This window comes from Bidens hawaiensis, unplaced genomic scaffold, assembly GCF_021521415.1.
Source record: "Bidens hawaiensis isolate Kalapana, Puna unplaced genomic scaffold, B.hawaiensis_p1.1 tig00018852_1, whole genome shotgun sequence".
Taxonomy (NCBI): Eukaryota; Viridiplantae; Streptophyta; class Magnoliopsida; order Asterales; family Asteraceae; genus Bidens; species Bidens hawaiensis.
This window is the reverse complement of record NW_027492865.1, coordinates 139,416-152,483: the sequence shown is the minus strand read 5'-3', so window position 1 is coordinate 152,483 and position 13,068 is coordinate 139,416. Positions and strand designations below refer to the sequence as shown.

The 13,068-nt window shown below is 34.3% G+C and overlaps 1 protein-coding gene across 1 annotated transcript; it reads right to left on the bottom strand.

Moving 5' to 3' along the window:
• Positions 1–400: 400 nt before the first annotated feature.
• LOC143557269 (E3 ubiquitin-protein ligase PUB23-like) lies at positions 401–1,898 on the bottom strand. The gene has a single exon (XM_077046381.1). It carries the CDS (start codon positions 1,773–1,775, stop codon positions 558–560), a length of 1,218 nt encoding a protein of 405 aa, XP_076902496.1. The 5' UTR covers positions 1,776–1,898; the 3' UTR covers positions 401–557.
• Positions 1,899–13,068: the final 11,170 nt, after the last annotated feature.

Genomic DNA, 13,068 nt, shown 5'->3' with positions numbered 1-13,068 from the left:
CATCTAATTATCATATAATACTCTTAATTAAGGCTTCCCATCATCTACACCAACCTGCTAGATGACCTTGGATGGATATTTATGAGCTAGTAGTTTATTAATGTGGTAACTTTTTGAACAAAAATAAGAACTTACATTATTTCATCAACTCAATAATCCCATGTTTGTCAACCCAAGGTAACATAGGTTTTAGAGTTTCTACCTTCAACAAGCACTTGAGGAATGTTGTGAGTATAACTCATAATAGATAATTAATCAAAGGATCAACATATTGTAAACCTTTAACACCTAGTATTTGCCTATATATGTGGCTAAATATATTTATAATATTCGAGTATAAGTTATATACAAATAATGAAAAAGAAAATAACCTAGCTAAGCATGTGTATTCACAGAGAGATTACCAACAGATTTATCTGTCATTTATTGTTTTCTTCATGTATGTCCTAAAACAGTTTTACAATAAACCCTAAAAATCAAATTTAGGCCTTTATTTACCTAAATTTCTATTTTTAATGGATTTTAAACATAAACTTTTGTAACTTAATTTGTGTCTTCTAAACTAAGTTAAAGGTGATACAAGAAGATTTCTTCCAAACCCTACCATGCATCTTCAAAATCTCTCTTGCTTTCTCCTTCATCTTGCTTCCACATTCCACTTGCACAACTAACAACAGTTTCTTAACAATCCCCAACTCCAACATCTCTTGTACCACCCGCGAGTTGCCGGAAAACACCGCCACCGAGTGCAATATCCTCACCGCCTTCTCGCTAGCCACCGACGAAACCCTAAATATCTTCTTCGAAACCACCGCTAACCCCCCCGCATGGTTCAACAATTCCGCCCGCCCTTCGGCTGACTGACAAATCTGATTCAAAACCGTCATGATCATCTCGGATGTCCTCTTTTCGGTACAATCCAAAAGCGCGTCGATTAACACCGGAACCAACCCTGCTTCGGCCGCCTTTATTCGATTCCGACCCCATGGACAAACACTGATTAGTAGCTTTAATGTTGCTTTTGTGGCCTTTTGAGAGATTTGATCAATTAATATTTGTACAAGTTGCATGAAGAAATTAGGGTTTAGTGACGTCACTTGCATGGGCTCAGCCACCTCAAACATTGATTTCAATAACATCACGGCGTACGCGCGTGACTCATAACTGGCGGCGCGTTTCATTACGCGCGTCAGTGTCTCCACAAAATTATCTCCCATGTTTAATAAAGACTTAAGCCCAATTGTTGAGAGTTTAAGGTGGTAGAGAATGTTTAGTGCTTCATCGGCTCCGGTGGCTTCTCCGGCCGGTGACGATGACGTCATGCTGTTAGTTATGATGGTTGTTAGGTAACCAACTGCCCCAACAGATTCCATTAACCGTTTATTCTTTTCATTCTCCAAAACGACTGTTTTCAATCTCTTTAAACTTGTCATTTGATGTTGTGGAGACTTTGAGTCTCTAAGGAGTTTGATAATTTCGGTATTGGAGATGGGAATTCGCGGTGTTGGGAACCTTTCTACTCCGAATGAGGCGTTGAGGGTGCACCAAGATTGGATGAACCGACGAAGGGTGTGGTTTGGGGTCAGCTCGATGTCAACAACGCCTTGTTTGGTTACCGGACACACGTCTTTCTTTTGTGAAAACAGCCAGTTTTCGATGCTATCGCGGTCATAGGTGATTCCGGTTGAGAGTGTTACCGGATCTTTCATGATTTCGAGGGAAATCGGGCACAAGAAATAGCGCGGAACTTCGATTTCGGTTTGAACATCACCCATTATTTGAACTAGAAATATAGAGAAAGTTATATGGGAAAGTTGCGACTTGGGAGGTTTTGATTTTGTGGAATTGTGGTTTATGAATGTTGGTTTTATATATACAAGTTGTGAGGGCAAGAGGATTGATTTTGAAAAGGTAAAAGTCAAAGGACATAAGATGTTTGACTTTTCAAAGATGGATGACAAAATAAAAGATTAAAGAGTCTACAAAAAGACAGCTACCATTTGATATTAATGCGTGTGGGCAACTCGTGTTGATTGAGTGTTGCAAGAATAAACTAGTTCCGTGTACAGGATTGAATAAAATAATATTAATGTGACACTCGTCATTTAAACATTTTCCTTTTAAGGTTATCAAGTATTGTTATTTTGTAACTTAGTTGTAAAAGTGGTTAGGACAAACAAGCTCAAATGACATTCCAATATTTTTTGCTAAAAATACTCGCATGTCTCATGATTTTAGTGATACGCAACCCATTAAATTAAAAAGAATAATAAATAAAGAAAAAGAAAACAAAATTCAAAGTAGAGCTACTAGTGTTATTGATGTTTTCATAAACAAACCAATCACGGTCGTTTTGTCGATTAAAAATTGAATGATGTCATGAATAAGTTAAAAGTTAATATTAATATACAATTTAAAATAAAAATATGAAATTACGTATCTTTTATTATGTGTTTATAATGTAATGTTAACAAAATATAAAGAGTACTAAAATAAAATAATAGACTTTAATTGATCACTAAAATATATCAAAGGCAAGTTGAACCATAACAATTCAAACAAATAATCCATTAACTGATAATATCTCATACCGAATGTTTTTAGAATTGCACAGCTATATCACCATGGTTATTATTACCAAGTCTTTTAATGATTTTTTTAAGTTATCCTCAACGCATGCTAGGAAATAACAAGCAAGTTTTATGGATGTTGGATTTAAGTAATTCAATTAACTAATTACTAAAATCCGACCTTCCGGTTCAATGGCATTGGAGATAGTGGTTAAAACTTGGGATCTTAAGGCCTTAGGTTCTAAAACTGACTTAATAGCGATTTTTCATACTGGTGGGTTTTCTCCTTGACGGTATTCATAGGTGAGTCAGATTTAAGATGTTAAAATTAGTATGAACGGTTAAAATCTCGTTTTTGAATGACTCGCTTCGATTCATGAGTAATTTCAAACACTATAAATATGAAGAAAATCTTACAATACTAATAAAAAAAAATGTTGAAGCTTAGGTGTCAAGCCTACATTTCTTTAATTCCTAATCTCTCATCTCATTCATTCTAGTTATTCATGAGCCATGGGTCAAAATCATTTTGTCAAGTGGGTTATAGCATAGTGTGGATTTTATTCATTATTGAATTAAGTTTCATTATCATACCTGAGTTTTGGCCAATTACACAACTTTAGTACTATTTTTAAAATTTCTTGACGTTTCCAATAAAACCATGCTATTTTAGTACTTTTTGTTAACCACCCATTTGTTTTTTTCCATTAAATCTACATTAAATTAATTTATAAATATTTTGAGAATCACAATTGAAATAAAGAAACTAATTTATTTTTATTATTTGACAAATCACGTGTAATCAGTGTTTTAAAAACCGGTTCAAACCGGCCGGTTGAACCGGTTAAACCGGATTTCGCACAGTAGGCCGGTAATTTGAGTCCGGTATTTATGACCGGTTTGCTAGAACATCGTACAGGCGGTTTTGGCTTAAAATACCGGTTTTAACAGCAAACCAGTTTTAAGCTCGAGAAATTTTTAATATTTGCGGCCATATTTTTTCAAAATTACTTTTAACCCAACAATTAAAAGACAAACGTGTAAACCTTAGGACTATTTTTTTTTAAATTGAGTGTTTTTGCGTTACTTTTTTAATATGGATTAACTTTTGGATTATTTTTTGTTATAGAAATCATTTAGTTTTGGGTTATCTTTGAATTAAAGTTACATTTATAGGAAATTATAAGGTAAACTCTTCAACCGGTTGAACCTCTCGGTATAATCCGGTTCAACCGGTTGTACCATTTTTTAGTCCAATCCGGTACAAGTAAAATACCGGTTTTTAAAACATTGCGTGGAATACACGAGTTCAAAAGCTAGTAAAAGGATATATCATATATCCATGCAAGATGCCAATTGCCAAGTTTAAGTGAATGGGTCCACGTGTTTTGGCGGTGGCTGACTGGCTACTTGTGTGCCAATAATAATAAAAGTCAACCCTTTTATTTCGCCAAAAAAGTAACAGTCAAGATTGGTTACCCTTACAACGATTAAAGTTTGTGGGATGTGACGCTAATTTTACTTCTAAATAAATCAATATAATTCACGTGTTCAAAATTGATCAAAATTTATAGAATCCTGGTCGTGTGTGAATCCAAAATTTCGTATATTTTAGGCCACGTTTTTTAATAAGACAAAATTATGCATGCCACTAAATCATAGTTATACCATTGAGCTTTTAAATATAGACACATAGATTTGTTAAGAGGTTAATCTCATCCTTGTTTGTAAAAGGTAGATCAAGTTTATCGAGTAGGCGTTCAGATTGGGGGATCCTGTGGGTGTTTAGATTGTGGGGTCCCGCAACACCCCAATGGTTTTTGTGCATAAACAAAAGTATAAAATTGACACCACTGGAAAACACACGTAAACACTTAAAAGATGTGAATTGGTTTTCACGTAATCTTGAATCTTTTTATTTTATAAGGTTTTTTTCAAAGAAGTGATCACTTGAGAGGTTTACTTTTAGTGTTAATCACAAGGTAGGTATTTCTCACTTGCTTGAGGTGAATTAAGATAAACCATAGGTGATATGTGTAAGTTTGATTTCATATTTTGTAAGTACAACTGTAATAGAATCTTTTATTTCGCCACTAACAATAGTAAGTAGAGTGTTTCTCTACTCCTAGGGGAGAATTAACTCACTCTAGCATGCCCTTACTTACATTTCCTTATGTTATATGAAAACAAGCTTATACACCTATGGTTTATTTTATAGCATCTATAACAACAAACTATACAAACCATCAAATAATCGCCACATTATATTTCAATTTTTCTTAAAAACCTCACTTTTTTCACAACAAACTTTCACAAACCTCATTAAAAAAAATTAAAACTATACATATAATGTATGTACATATATATGTATGTGAGTGAATGAGAGAGAAAGTTAGGCCACCATGGAGTCCTTCTCAACTCTCAAGTTTGCATATAAGAACTTATCTCCACAAACTTCACTTGTCACACCCCGACTAAAGGCGGCGGAACATGTCGGGGTGCAACGTGATTGGACAAATACACAAGACACTATTTAAAGTGACAATATTTATTTAACTCATTTTATTTCAACAAATCAAATAAACAACACATCTCGTTCACACAAACAAATTGAATACAAGTAACATTTATATTATTCGTTTTACTAATATCCTAAAGGTCTTGGTAACGTTTTCATCAAGTCCTCGAGTCAAGTCAAACCTGTAACATTTCATAAAATAAAGTTTGTCAACACAAAGGTTGGTGAGCAATTCATAAGTTTGAGCATATAAGTATATAGTAATAAAAAGCCACAAAACTTGTATACGAAACAATAAATAAAAGCAACAACTTGGATAAATTGACAATCGCTAATAGAATTACGTTAGCGCCACCTAGCTACAAGGGGTTGCCAAGTAGTCTAGGATTTAATAGAATAGCGTTAATTGCATTACGTTAACGACACCTTGCTACAAGGGGATGCCAAGTAGTCTAGGATTTAATAGACTTCCACCAACTAAAAACGATAAACACATAGACAAATAAGCATAGAACACCAAATCGAGCAATTATTCAAGTAAGATATACAATCACGTTTATGGGTTTAAGATTCAAGTAAATAAAGAATTTAGTTTGATAAGTATGAAATGTCACCCCAACGGAAGATGGAAAAAGGGTATGAAAGTACTCACCTCGACTGATGAACCGAGAAATAAATAGATAAATAAATGAAGCTCGAACGGTAAACGAACAGATCCGACTTGAAACGATAAACACCTTAGCTAAAATAAATAACGTAATATATATTAATGAACTTGAAACCATAATTAAACTATATTGGAAACATGGAACGATGAGGTTCGGTTGTAAATCGGATTACCAGTTAGTTTGCTAATGATTAGGGACTCACACTTAAATGATAATTTAAAATAAAATAATATTATTTTATTTGGGCTTTTAAATAACTAAACCAATATTATTTTATTCAATGTATCATTTATTAATGTTAGCCAATAAGTTTTAACAAAAATCCTCGAGTGGTAGTATAGTTATATATCATCAACATTATCTTATATATCTATATATATATAAAACATATTTTAAAAATCATTATTATCATTTCTATCTTAAACATTAATAATATTATTATAAACCTTATTATCAATTCATTTTTTTTTATAAAACCGAACTCTTGAATTAAACTCGTCTTCATTATTATCATTTCTATCTTAAACATTAATAATATTATTATAAACCTTATTATCAATTCATTTTTTTTTATAAAACCGAACTCTTGAATTAAACTCGTCTTGTAAGATAATGTTGATGATATATAACTATACTACCACTCGAGGATTGTTGTTAAAACTAATAATAATAACAATATAATAATAATTACTTTTGTTGTTGATTACGTTATTAATAGATTTGAATTTTACTAATAATAATAATAATTATATATGCCATATAAATGATAATAACTAGCTTATAACATTTTAATACTAATAGTATTAGTGAGAAAAATGTAACTCGAGTATTAATGGCGTGAAACGACAACTAGGCCCGGCATGGGTTTTGGTTCAATAAAAACAAGTGGATAATATTAACAATAATATTAATAATAATAAAAACCATCTAGTTAATAATAATAATAATAATAATAATAATATTGTTAATAAATAAATGATAGAAATATGATTTTAATAATTAGTAATATGATCTTTATAAATAATAATAGCAACTTTAATATTTATAATAATAATGATAATAATAATAAATATAATAATAATCGTTATAAATAATGAGTTTTATATATTAAATGGTTTTATACTAATTATACAACTTTTAACAACAATAACACAAAATCGGTTTTAACGGGGGACTCGAACTCGGGTCCTGACGAGACGACTCAAAAATCCAAATCCCGAGACACAATATGTTAACAAACCAATTCCATAATTTAAATGACAAATTAAAACCAAACTCGTTCCCACAACGTAAACACCTGATAATCGATATATGAAGTTTAGTAACACCAACACCCAAATTATATACCTTTTTCGTGTTCACGGGTCGTGGCTCGATACCTGGAATGAACCGAGCCGAAATCCACCGGAGATGAGAGAGAGACGGAGAGAGTGAGCCGAATAGAGAGAGAGACTGAGAGAGAGAGAGAGAGGCCGAGAGAGAAAGAGAGAAACTGAAAGAGAAAGAGAGGCAGAGAGAGAGAGAGTTGTGGGACTGAGTAGGCGGCGGCCGGTTTTCCGGTCGCCGGAAAACAAAGTCGAAGGGGAAAGGGGGAGGAGGGGGCTGCCGGAAAATCGTGGAGGGTAAAAGGGAGGAGGTGGTGGTGCGGCTGGAGTGATGGCTGCGGTGGAGGTGGTGGGTGGTGTTTGGAGGTGGTGCTCGCCGGAGGAAGAAAGGTGGGAGTAAGGTGGCCGGAGGTCGCCGGATACCAATTCCGGTCGCCGAAAAATGGTAAGGAAGGGAGGGTGGCGGCTGGTGTGGTTTGTTTGTGATGTAAATGTTAGGTTTAGGGTTTTTAGTTATATGTATATGGTACATATTTATATAAAAGGTCCCTTAAGTTGCAAACAACGTTTATATGAGATTTAAAGATTTCCAAAGCCTATAACTACTTTACGAAAAATTAGTTTGAATCCCTTATGTTCTTTAACGACACTATAATATGACAAAACATCGATTTATTGGTGATCGAAATATATAATATAATATTGTATAATAAATAAATAAAGTTCTAAAAATGTTGAGTCGGGTTCCCGTAATAAAAGTTTACAAAACGAAAACGACTCGAGACCCGAATTTGACGGATGTCACAGTATCCCCAACTTTTTAGAAATTTCATCCCGAAATTAAAATAAACTAGAAAGAAAATAATTACTAACGAATATTGTCTTTAGTAAGATAATTGCAAGCAAAAACTTTTGACAAAAGAATAACGTCAAATCCTTGGATGACTCGGAAAACGCTACAAATAGGAAACATAATAAATGCACTTATATATAGGATGTACCGGCGGCGTATCCATCATGACTTCACATTTTATCGTTTTTCTGCCATCATCCTCGGGTCTGAGTTATCGCACACAACCGTACTTACTATGGCTTCCATACGGGGATTTCATTAATTAAGTGTGCACCCATAATTATTTAGATCGTCGTATGGTCCACATGGTTCATTCCATTGTGTGGTTTAAGAGACATATTTATTTGAATTCTTTAAATAATAGATGTGTAAATAAATTTGTTGAATTTTTACCAATATTGACAAAACAGTACTAGCGGTTGAAAATTTCGGGATTGACTTTTTAATAAGTAGGAAAATGGAGGTGGTGGTGGCGGTAACAGTGGAGGTGGTGGTGGGCAGCGGTGACGGTGGGCGGCATGTGTGATGGTGAGGCGATGATTGATGGATGCGGCGGGCAGCTGGAGGTGGTGGGTGGCTGGCACTGAAGGCGATGGTTTGTGGAGGTGGGTGGCGGGGGCGGTGGACGCCGATGGTGGTGATTGGTGGCAGTGGCGGCGGTGGTGGGCAGCGGTGAGCCGGTGACGGTGGGGGGCATGTGTGATTGCTGGGCGATGGTTGATATATGCGGCGGTTGGTGCTGGATGGCTGGCACCGATGGTGATGGTTAGTGGAGGCAGGTGGTGGGCGGGGGTGGTGGTGGCTGGTGGCAGTGGCGACGGTGGTTGGTGGTGGCGGTGGGTGTTGATGTTGGGTGGTGGTGGTGTTGGGAGGGTGGTGGAGGTGATGTAGGGTTAAGGAGGGATGGAATGAAAAAGAAACATGTGGGTATGGATGGAATGAAATTGAGGTATTTTAGAAGGAATGGAATGAATTAGGTAATAGGTCATTCCATTCATTTGGTCAACCAAACACACTATTTTCCATTCCTTCACAATAGGTTATTCCATTCCGTCCTTCATTCCTGCATACCAAACGCTACATAGTAGTTGTTGTGAATGCTCTTAATTCATCTCTAGCAACTAAAAAACACTCCTTTTTGACTAACAGTAAAAGCAAGTGCCTCAATTAATTACTTTCTTTGAAAATAAAATTTCTAAATTTATCCTTTAAACTCTCTCTCTCTCTCTCACAGGATATCACCATATACAGTAGAAACTCGATAAATTAATACTCGATTATTTAATAAACTCTCTAAGATAATATTTTTTGCTGGTCCCGACTCGAGGATAGGGTGCTAAATTAATAATTCGCTAAAATTATAAGATAATACATTTTTGATAATTTCTTTAGACCCCATATAAAATATAAATTAATAATTCTTTATATATAGCATATTACATGAATGATTTATGAATGTTTCTTGAAAAATGACTCAATTGTCTTTTGTTTTTTGTTGATATTATCGCTTGACTTACCTGCAAACCATAGTTACTATGAACACATTCTTGCAATTGCTTTTGAGTGAGACTTGAATTATCCTTGTTGTGCTTGTATAATGCTCTTCGAATCTCGTCTGTCATTGTTGTTTTTTTCACACCTTTAAGATGGGAAGCCATGTTGTGTGTATGATTTGTTTGTGTTAACCTATTTTGATCTTGTATTTATATAGAAAATATTTTTAATGTCCATAAAGTGATACATTGAACACAAGAAACATAATAAGGTGGGGGATTGAAGGTTTCTTTCAAATTGGGCCGTTCATTTGATATACATGCATTGTATATGATAATTAAGTGAAAGCTTGAAAGATGTTTGTAAACTAAGTATTATACTATAAATTAATAAAATATTAATTAATATATAAGTTAATAATTATTAATTTATCGATTAATTAATAACTTTTTTAATTAATAAATTTTGGTGATCTAAGTGTATTATTTTATAAATTTTCTACTGTACACTCTCTCCAAAGCAGCTAATTTTATTATTACCTTCAAATGCATACATCAAACCTAAAAACAATTTATGAAAAAGATGATAAGATGATAAATTGGTAATTGTGAAAGAATAAATATGGACTCGAATTCACCAAAATTAAAATTTGCATTTATATAATCCTCAAAGGAAGGAGTTCTCTTTTATTTGATAAATCGGATTCACAACTTATGTATTTTAGTTTGATATCAACTTATTTGTAGTTTTGAACTACATTGTTATTTAATATATGTTTGACTCACCTAATGTATAAGGTCCACATAAACGTATATTAAGTATTAAGATGACAATAAAATGCAGGAATCGAAGGTCAAACTTGTGATACATGTACAAGTACACAACTAATATGTTTGACTCAATAACCCTTGAGATTGATTTTCTTGCACATAATTAATTTTTTTTTTAAGAAATTTGTTATTATAATCATCGGATTATTAGCCACAAATATTATATTCTTGAGTTTGTACTTACAAACACAATTTTTTGTTAGGTTAGTTTGCAATTAACTAGATAAATTGTCCAGTTATTATGTTTTGATCAAATGAGTTGCATCTAGAAAAACAGTGGAGTAAGACAATTAAGATCAATAAATAAAATTTGTATCGAGAGCTAACTTTTGCTACATTAATTTGAAATCAAACAACAACAAAAATATTTATTTAAACTGTTAAGAACCAACTTTTGTTAATTACCCCTCAAACACCTCCTATTTTACTCGACTATCTTATTTTACGTATCCATAACTCAAGTTTTCTATTGTGTAACCTTTTGTTTACAAAGAATGATGCACAAACCTAATTTGTTTTTTTTTAAAAGGCGGTATTTTATAAAAATAAATAAAACAGTCCTAGCAAGTAGCTAGAACAAAAAAAACATAAAACATTACAAATACAATAGAGGGTTCTTAAGCCACTCGATCCTAGAAATATTACATTTACGATTTCTGCTACTATACCATAAGAACGAGAAATTTAAAATTTCATCAAATATCGTTTCTTTGTTATGCCGATTCTTCTCAAATACCAAGTCATTTCTGAATCTCCAAATAATCCACCAAGTGACAAATATAATCATCCCGATCATATCTTTCTTATGAGTTTGGACTCTTAAAGTGTCCCACCAAGACATCAGCTCAATCGGAGCCAAAGAGGAAGACAACGGTAGGCCAAGCGAAGAAGCAACAAGACCCCAAATCCGATTAGCCACCGAGCACATATCGAAAACATGGTCAATAGACTCCTCATGATCATTACAGATAGGACATAAAGAACTCGGAATGTCTATACCCTTACTCACCAGATTGACTCTCATAGGATGTCTCTTAAGTAACACCCTCCAAGCACAAATATTAACTTTTCTAGGAAGAAATTTGAACCATATTGTCTTTCGAGCCCACGAAGGAAGAATAAAGTCATCAATAACCTTCCTTACACCCTTAACCGTGAAGTCTGTCATATCCCCAAAACTCCAAATCCATCTATCTTGAGAATCCGTTAAACTTACATGTCCTAACTCCACCATCAAATTATCAAATTGTTCACTTTCTCTCCCCCCTCTAATCTCTCTTCTCCAATTCCAAGAACCACCGTATGCCCTTTGATTAACAAAACATTGCTTGTCCATTTCCAACGCATAAAGGCGAGGATATTTGACCGCCAACGTACTGCCTGTCCCCCAACAATCTAACCAAAATCTAGTTTCTTGACCATTTCCTATCTTTTTTTGAACAGCCGAAAGAGGAATTACTTCTAAATCGTGTAGTTTATTAATGAGTTACACATAGACGACCACACACCCGACCCTAACCCACTATTTTCACGATAGTTAGGATTCATTTCAACTCCATATATGGCTTTGATCAACTTAACCCACACACAATTGCTATCTGAAACAAACCTCCAACGCCACTTTTGTAAAAGAGCCTTGTTAAATGCCTCCAAGGACCCAATCTCGATACCTCCTTTCTCTTTAGAGGCCGACACTTGTTTCCAAGACACCCAATGAATTTTTCTTTCATCATCTTTAAAACCCCAAAAGAACCGAGACCGAATTCTTTCCAAAACCTTCAAAACACTTAGAGGCACAACGAATAGGGAAAAGAAATAAATTCCCAAGGCTCCAAGGACCGAAGTGTTTAAAAGAGCTCTAGCTCCAATAGATAATAAATTCGACTTCCAAACCGAAAGACGAGTTTTGAATTTATCTATGATAACCTTCCAATCTTCAACCCTTTTCATACTCGAACCAACCGGTAAACCCAAATAGGTGAAGGAAATTTTAGCCGGAAGACAACCTGTCGAAGAAGCACGTAAAACCACCTCCTCATATGGGACCCCCACTCCATATAAATTAGATTTGAATAAATTTAACTTTAAACCTGAAGACAAATAAAAACAATTCAAGATCTGAACAATACCATTTATATTTGCCTCCGACCATTCCCCCAAACATATAGCGTCGTCAGCATAAAATAGATAGATATCCGCCCTCCATTTCTACCAATTCGAGCTCCTTTAAAAATACCCGCTTCAATAGCATCCTCCATGGCCACATGTAACCCTTCCATAGCTATTAAAAAAAGAAACGGAGATAAAGGATCACCTTGACGTAAACCTCGATGCATCTCGAATTCCAAAGTCGGGCTTCCATTAACAAGAATTGACATACGAGCCGATCCCAAACACGCTTTAATCCAAGAAATCCATTTCATTTGAAAGCCCATGTGTTCCATCATCTTAAACAAAAAATTCCACGATAAAGAGTCATACGCTTTTTCGAAATCAATTTTGAATATCATCAATTTTTTATTCCATTTTTTGAACCACTCAACCACTTCATTCATAATTAACGAACCATCTAAAATTTGCCTTCCTTTTATGAAAGCAGTTTGTTCCGGGCTAATAATTGAAGGAATGACCTTACTTACTCGATTTGCCAGAATTTTAGCTACCACTTTATAAACAGCTCCGATAAGGCTAATAAAACGAAAATCTTTGACAAGAACCGGACTTTGCACCTTAGGAATCAATGTAACAAAAGCGGAGTTACAACCTTTTGGAAAGGAAGCTTCCAAAAAAAATTGTTGAACCGCCTCAAA